The sequence below is a fragment of the Phoenix dactylifera genome, chromosome 3 (genome assembly GCF_051530095.1).
Source record: "Phoenix dactylifera cultivar Ajwa chromosome 3, Ajwa_hap1_PhDact_Kaust_v1.1, whole genome shotgun sequence".
NCBI lineage: Eukaryota > Viridiplantae > Streptophyta > Magnoliopsida > Arecales > Arecaceae > Phoenix > Phoenix dactylifera.
Window position 1 is genome coordinate 10,127,207 of NC_143192.1, and position 7,321 is coordinate 10,134,527.

General features: G+C 38.1%; 1 protein-coding gene across 2 annotated transcripts; it reads right to left on the reverse strand.

Annotated features, from left to right (window-relative positions):
* Positions 1-525: 525 nt before the first annotated feature.
* LOC103719279 (ABC transporter G family member 11-like) lies at positions 526-6,419 on the reverse strand. Of its 2 annotated transcripts, none has more exons than XM_088717723.2 (11): positions 6,283-6,419; positions 5,534-5,942; positions 4,834-5,123; positions 4,138-4,309; positions 3,926-4,048; positions 3,694-3,822; positions 3,402-3,596; positions 2,946-3,032; positions 2,584-2,856; positions 1,174-1,281; positions 526-1,092 (listed from the first exon to the last, which is right to left on the reverse strand). In XM_088717723.2, the coding sequence occupies exons 2-11, from the start codon at positions 5,933-5,935 to the stop codon at positions 739-741; spliced, it is 2,133 nt and encodes a 710-aa protein (XP_088573849.1). In that variant the 5' UTR covers positions 5,936-5,942; positions 6,283-6,419; the 3' UTR covers positions 526-738. The 2 variants fall into 2 exon arrangements, with proteins under 2 accessions (XP_088573849.1, XP_088573848.1); XM_088717722.2 differs by having other exon boundaries at positions 6,272-6,419.
* Positions 6,420-7,321: the final 902 nt, after the last annotated feature.

The window sequence follows — 7,321 nt, forward strand, 5'->3', positions numbered from 1 at the left end:
GGATTGACAAAAGAATTCATTGGTCGAGCACAACCAAGAATTTTTTGGAGCAACTGTTTTTTAGTATAATGCATCCATTTGCCACTTTTGTTTCTCATTCATGCTTTCTTTCATCCTTTCTCATCCTGATAACCTATGCCCTGGCAACCTCATTCTTCCTAGGACCCTTTCACTTTCTAGCTGCCACCAGCTAAAGAAAGATCAGTACTGCATATTAGAGAGAAAAGATAGGAACTCATCTGATATTCATAAAGAAACCCCTCCAAAGGGGTACCCCTTTTTTTTAACCTTTTGGAGGGAAATGTTAGGCTCAAGGGAGCCTAAAAACCACTCTTGCAGCTTCAAAGGAACATACCTCTATGGAATTCCTATGACCTCTATATGAGTAACATTGCCATGAGCCGGAGCTATATAAGAAAAATGAACATGTCCCACTTACAATCAACAGCACCTTCAGCTTTCACCTATCGAGTCTATGAATTTTACTTTTTCTACAATGTCAACAAAATGTAAAAGAAGTTTGTATACTGGCATACTATGAATGCAATTGAACTATAAACTTAGATGAATGTTACCTCTTACAGAGGTCGAACATCTCTCTCTCTCTCTCTCTCTTGTGATATATATTAGTGCAAACTAAACTTTAATCTCACATGGACATGCATGTATCGCCTTCGGTTAGAATGAAACAACATTAAGTATCACATATAACCTCTGCTGAAATTTAAATTAGGTTTTCTAACTTGTTCCAGTGGAACTTGCTTCTGCTTCAACTACGTAGGCCCTGAGTGAAGGTGTCCTGTTGGCGAGATCCGCAGAACCATGCTTCTTGCTGTTTTTCTTGTGCTGCAGCCGCCTTCTTGCAATGTAGCCTCTAATCCATGGAGTCATGTCTTCGCTTACCTTGATCATGATGAAGAACAAGATCCGGTAGATGGCGATCATGCTCAGGAGAACCAACAAGTCCAACCATTTTGATCGGTTCACGTCAATCTGGAATACATTCTCGAGTATGAACTCTCCAGAAATCTTTGGGAGGTCAGGTGACTGGTTATCAAATAAAAGACCTCTCAGGTCATTTTGGTATTGGCCCTGTTGGATGGAAACACAATTATGATTACATCAATAGAAGGATGAATAGATGCTTTTTTCTTAAATGGATTATCATTTTACCTGCAGTGCCCAGAAATGGAAGCTGATGTAAGACATCGGGTATCGCCAAAATGGTTTTGGAATGTCATTTGGGAGTCTAAAATACCCAGAAACCAGCATGAATATTCCCTGTTCAATGTTCCAAGTGTAAGATAATTTTCAACCAAGGCATGCTGGTTAATTTCACAAAGTATAGTAAAATGACTACTTCAATTCATAGGGGCAAATTTAGATGCATGACTAGTCTGTAGATTACAGATTGAAACTTTTTTTTTCTTTTTTCTTTCTTTTCTAAAAGATGGGAGCCTCGTCGTTCTTGCATAAAAAAACTATCGTTTCACAAAATATGGCAAGATTTGGAAAAAGACTGATAATTATATTGGAATTGTATATGAAAGAAAATCGGAAGAAAAATCAAAGGAATTTACCATTGTTCTCCATCAATTATTTTTTTAAATTTAGAAACAATTACTCACTTGATATATTACATATAATTTCTCAATATCATTTGTTGCTTGGTATTTACCATGTTTCACTCTGAATTGAGATAATAAGAAACAATACTCCATTGCAGGCATTCCAAGAGAATCCATTGTTCAGATCCTATTCAACTTCCTTTGAAATTGTTGATTCTTTATTCAGTTTCAGAATCTAAACTTTAAAAAAAAAAAGACTCTTGCTTTCGAGATTAATATACATAGTTCTGATAATTAAGGAAGCAAATTTCGATATTAATATACATAGTTCTGATAATTAAGGATGCAAGCTCATTCAAAGTTACTGGAAAACTACACGTAACCTCACTAACTTACCATGATCTTATGTTTGAAAGTGATAACTTACAATTTATATGTTGCCTTGTCTAGTGAGATCTGGTCAGCTAGATTGGAATGGCATGAAATCATCAATATAATGAAAAATTAGTATTTTGGAATGTTTAAATGTTGAACTTTTCAGGCTTGGTTAGACCATGTATTATTAATGAGGCTTTTACACTACCCTTTCTTGCATGTAATGCTTTATCATGACAGTATTATCTTGGATTTCATGATTGCAGATGGATTCATCATCAACTAGAAGAGTTTCCGTACAAAGTTTTATGCAATTTCTCATTCTGTGCTATTGTAAAAATTCAGGAAGTCTCTTATTCATGTCTAAATCATGCTGTACTGAATTTTGACCCCATGAAATAATCATGAAATTGATGTTATTCTTTATGACTTAAAAAGTTCTATACCATGATAAATCTTTTAATTTACAGAATGCTTTAATCACTTCTGAAATTCTCATAATGTAAGTTAAGAAGTTTACTAAATGATAAGCAACATGTTTATTATTATTATTATTATTATTTTGGAGTCAATCATCCTGTACATCCAGGGAACTAGAAAGGAAAAAACAAACTAAATCACAGGTCCAGATGTTGCTCACCTGAATTCCAGCACCTATGATGATTCCCATGAGGAAATTGGGAACTACACTGGCTATAGCCATCATCAAGCTCTCAACGACGGTAACGCTAGCATAGAGGCATATGACGAAGAACACGTAATGCAAGAAACCTGGGTGAAGGCGTACCATAAAATAGCATATGGTCCCCGAGGAAAAGGTTATCAAGACCAGAAATGGCATCGCAGAAAGCGTATTGCTAATGACAAAGGCTGACACGCCATAGTGTCCATTAAGCCGCTCTCTTTGAAAAACCTACATGAAGAGGCAATGCAAATGATTCATTCAGGTTTACACCAATATTAATGTTTAAATTGAACGACGCTATAAGAACTGGAACAGACCTTCATATCTTCCACGAACGAAGGGAATCCTCCAATAGACATAAAGGTGACAAAGCCAAAAACAAAAGAAGCACATGCACCCCTAGCCTGCATTAGAATAATTAGGACTTAGATGGTTGGTGGCAGCACAAAGTTTTTTCTAGCCATCTCAACTCAAATCAGAAGTTTTCCATCCATTCATTAATTATGTTGCACTGGGAATGGTATACTCTTTCAGCTGGGAGAATTTGCTAATTTCTTTCATATTTTCAAAATGTACAACATAATCTCGGTTCTGAATTGATCTTGCTGCACAACTGTAATATATATATGTATATATTTTTAAGGAGGTATTCAGATGACATGTAATGTTTAGTATTGGCACTCTTGAACTCCATTTCAAGTTCTCATAACTGGAAATGAGTCGATGGAAGTTAGCACATGTATCTAATAATTGTAAAAAGGTGGACAGAATACCAGAATGGAGCTGTAACTGGTTCCAACATTCAAGTAAATGGTTCCAATGCAAATGGTCACAACAAGGTAAATCACAAGCCTCAACCAGTAATAACCAAAGTCCCTAGACATGTTCAGGAATGAGCGCTTGGTTAAAGTGAAAGCCTGCATGAAGAAGCTAGCCTGACTGCCTCCTGAATCTAAAACTGTTCCTTTCTGCATCAAATTAGTATCAATACTTAGTCCTCTTTACTGGATTCATTTAGCCAAAAGACTGAACAGGATAAAAGAGATTGCATAATATGATACATACAACTCGAGCGATTTCATCCACTTTCTCTACTGCTGAGAAGTAATATTGGGAATGACTGTAAAATTCAGTTAGTCTTCGGATAGCTTCTGAAGTAGTCATTTTCTCTAGTGGATCATCAGTTCTCTCAAACTGAAAAGCATAAAATAAACAAATAATAAAAGATTACCGAACTTTAGTCTTGAATATGAAAATAAAGATAATATATTGTATTACACATTTTAAGCCCTCATACCCTTGTTTTCATCGATCCCTTTAGAGTAGCTTTCACCTTATCAAAGTCTGAGTTTATGCACCTTAGGAAATGATCTGAAGGATTTCTTAGAGGTGGGCAGGGGAATCCGGCTTGGGCAAAGTACTACAAGTAAGCAGAAGGTCAGAGCTCTTGATCAAACCATTGGATGTTATCAGAATTTTCTTCTCTCTTTTACGTCTCGGAACACTTACCTCACATGCCTCCGAAGCCTTTCCAAAGTAAACAGTTTTGCCCCCTGAGAGCAAGTACAGGCGATCGAATAACTCAAAAACTTCACTGCTTGGTTGGTGAATTGAGGCTATGACAGTCCTTCCACCTCTTGATAGACCCCGCAGAGTATGTGTCACAAAGAAAGCTGAAGCACTGCACAATAGAAACACTTAATAGTAATCACAAATCCATAACAAAATTTCTGCTCGCATGAAAGAGAAATGGCTGCATGCGAATCTTGAATTCATATGCTAAAACAGATAAAAGACAATGCTCTGTATCTTGCCAATCTCAAGTAAGAGAAAAACCAAAAAGCTACTAGATAGATCAGATGAAATCTCTTAGGATCCCTGTATAGAAATCATTCCATTTTCACCGAAGTGATAAATAGGCTAAAGACAATCGAAGGCTTACGTTGTGATTAAATTTGCCGAAACAAATCAAATAGCAATGATTCAAAGCACTTCATTTTACATTACACTATTTCGGAAACCTAAGGACTCCATCATATGGATATTAAGGTACCCAATTTAAAGTGAGAACAGAATTTCGATTCTATTGTAGGAACAAGAGCAAAAAAACGAACGATCTTCCTAGGTCCTTCTCCATTCTTTCTCAATGAACAAACAGAAGCAACAAATGGTAGCTCACAAGATTGCATGCAATTCAGACCGTACCTATCAAGACCGCTCGTGGGCTCATCGAGAAAGAGCAATCTGGGTCTCATGAGGATCTCAAGAGCAATGCTGACCCTCCTCTTCTCCCCACCACTTACCCCGCGCAGATGCCAGTTACCAATCACAGTGTCAGCACAATCTTGGAGGCCCATTTCAACTATGGTGCCCTCCACCAAGGCTCGTTTCTCCTCCTGAGGCATCTTATCTGGGAGCCGGAGGCTAGCAGAGTATGATATTGTCTCCCTCACTGTTAAAGTACCAATCAAGTTGTCATCTTGGGTAACATATGCCTGAGATAGAAGGGAGAGAACACCACACAATGAGATGATGAATGAAAATAGAACTCTGAATAATCTCCTAAATATAATGAAAATAAGAAACGAACACAACTAGATTTGTCTGAGCAAGACAGAGAAGTCAAATTAATTCTTCAGAAGTATCTTTATTTTTTCCACTACCAACCAAACTAAACTTAGAAGTCAAAAAGCCTCAAAGAGCACACTGTGTCTGCAAGTAAAGACAGAAGCGAAAGGCTAATCTATATTCCAAATCCTATCAGAAACACACACACACACACACACACAAAAAAAAAAAACGAAAAAAAAAAACAATTACCTGTTAAGATTAAAGAAGCAAGTTTACTAGAACCTCTAACTGAAGAACAAATATGGTAGAAAGAAGATGGACCGAAAAGGCTCACCGCAGTCCCAAAAGACAACTTCGTCTTCCTTCCATTAAGGAGGATGGTTCCTGAGAGGAAAGCATTGGTGGCAAGACGGCTGGAGAGTGCATCGAGGAGCGTCGACTTCCCCGACCCCGACGGGCCCATCAGGGCTGTAATAGTCCCTGGCTCAGCGTACCCGGTGAGCCCTTCCAAGACCTCCTGTGTCTCTCCATTGCCCAGAGTCACTGTCACCGTTAAGTCTTTCCAGGTGAGCCTCGCCGACATGTCGCCGATGAATTCTGTAATTGTCTTCTCCTTCCACAGAGTCTCACTCAGTGGGCTGAGCCCCGCCACCACAATTCCGTTCTCTGACGGCTTGTTCGACTCTATCTCCATCATCACCTGACCTGCTGAGCTCCTCACCTCCCCTCCCTTCATGTTGTTGCTGAGTAAGAAAGGAAGATATGATACAAACTTAGGGAAAAATATGTGTGTGTGTGTGTGTGTATAGATTGTGTGCTTATGCTTGGAAGCAAGGAAGGCTCAAGGTGTGAGGACTTGGAGCCAAATCAGGAACTGGGAGATATAAAGAAGAAGAGATCCCCATATAGTTATATGAATGGGATAGGAGTAGTTAAGACAGAGGAGAACAAAAGAGATGGGAGGAAGTTAGGCGGGGGGGAGGGGTTTGGTGCTGTTTGACCAGAGTAGGCATGCAGAAAAAGCCTCTCTGGGTTGGCTTTTGGTGTGACTTTGTGAAGGGAAGAAGATTACAGCTGCTTCACCTCCCTTTGTATTCCTTCACTCCCTCAGCAATGCTATGAAGAAGTGATAACCAACAGCCTGAGGTCTGAGGCTTGTTAAATTAGTGGGGGAAGATGATGTCCTAATCACTATTGTTATTGCAGGGATGCCCTTTGCTATCTCATGGGTTCTGATGGATAGATTTATTCATAAATGTGGGCTGGTGGATGTTGGTGGTGCAATTAATGCAACAGCAGCTTCAGTCCCACCTTCATATCCTAAATGCTGTAATTCTAAACAACTAGCAATCTTAAATGAAAAGAAAAAACCCATACTTACACTGATCTTGATACTTAACAAGAAAATGAACTTTTAGGACATGGTAGGATTCCAATTTTCTTTCTGGGAGACATTTAAAGGACTAATTTGTTGGTTGAACGCAATTGCTCTCCTTGAAAACCTGCCATGTGTGTGCTTCGCAATGAACACATGTGGAATGTATTTTGCAACAGTTTTGTCAAAGTCCTCAAAATCATTTTGGATTTTTCCTTATTGAAAGCCTTTGTTATGTGAATAGAGATCAAGATGAGCTTTGCATGGCACTGAAAGTTGAATTCATCAACCTATAAGCATTGCAAAGTGGACTGCTCCACAGGAGTTTTGCATGATGATTCGCTGGACCTTGCCCTCATAAATGCATTCTTTATTCATAAGCATCCTCTTGCTTGTCTCTTTAAGAAGCAGAGATAAAGGAAGCATATCAGGCAAAGGTGAATATGTATATATCGAGGAACAGAAAAAATATCACATTTATATTTTTATTGGTTGATGGGATAACAAACATCCACCAAACTCTTCTTTCTACAAGTAAAATTAAATGTATAAAATTAACATCATTACTTTAATTTATTTTTCGATAACCACATGTTTAGCAAATCCTGTATTTTCAGAACCATATCAACATGCATTAGAATTATATAACACTTAAACGATGTCACAAACTAAAACCAATATCATGCTAATAAGCATTTGTTCGTGATTAGATGCTGTTTGTTGTAGTTGTTATTGCATATATTGTAT

Bases quoted from the DNA above. Each gene is read 5' to 3' on its own strand.
- LOC103719279 (XM_088717723.2), bottom strand. From the start codon at position 5,935: ATGAAGGGAGGGGAGGTGAGGAGCTCAGCAGGTCAGGTGATGATGGAG. The intron at 3,597-3,693 runs GTATGTATCATA...AATTTGATGCAG, and splicing joins TGGATGAAATCGCTCGAGTT to AAAGGAACAGTTTTAGATTC. The intron at 2,857-2,945 runs GTCTGTTCCAGT...CTCTTCATGTAG, and splicing joins CGTTCGTGGAAGATATGAAG to GTTTTTCAAAGAGAGCGGCT.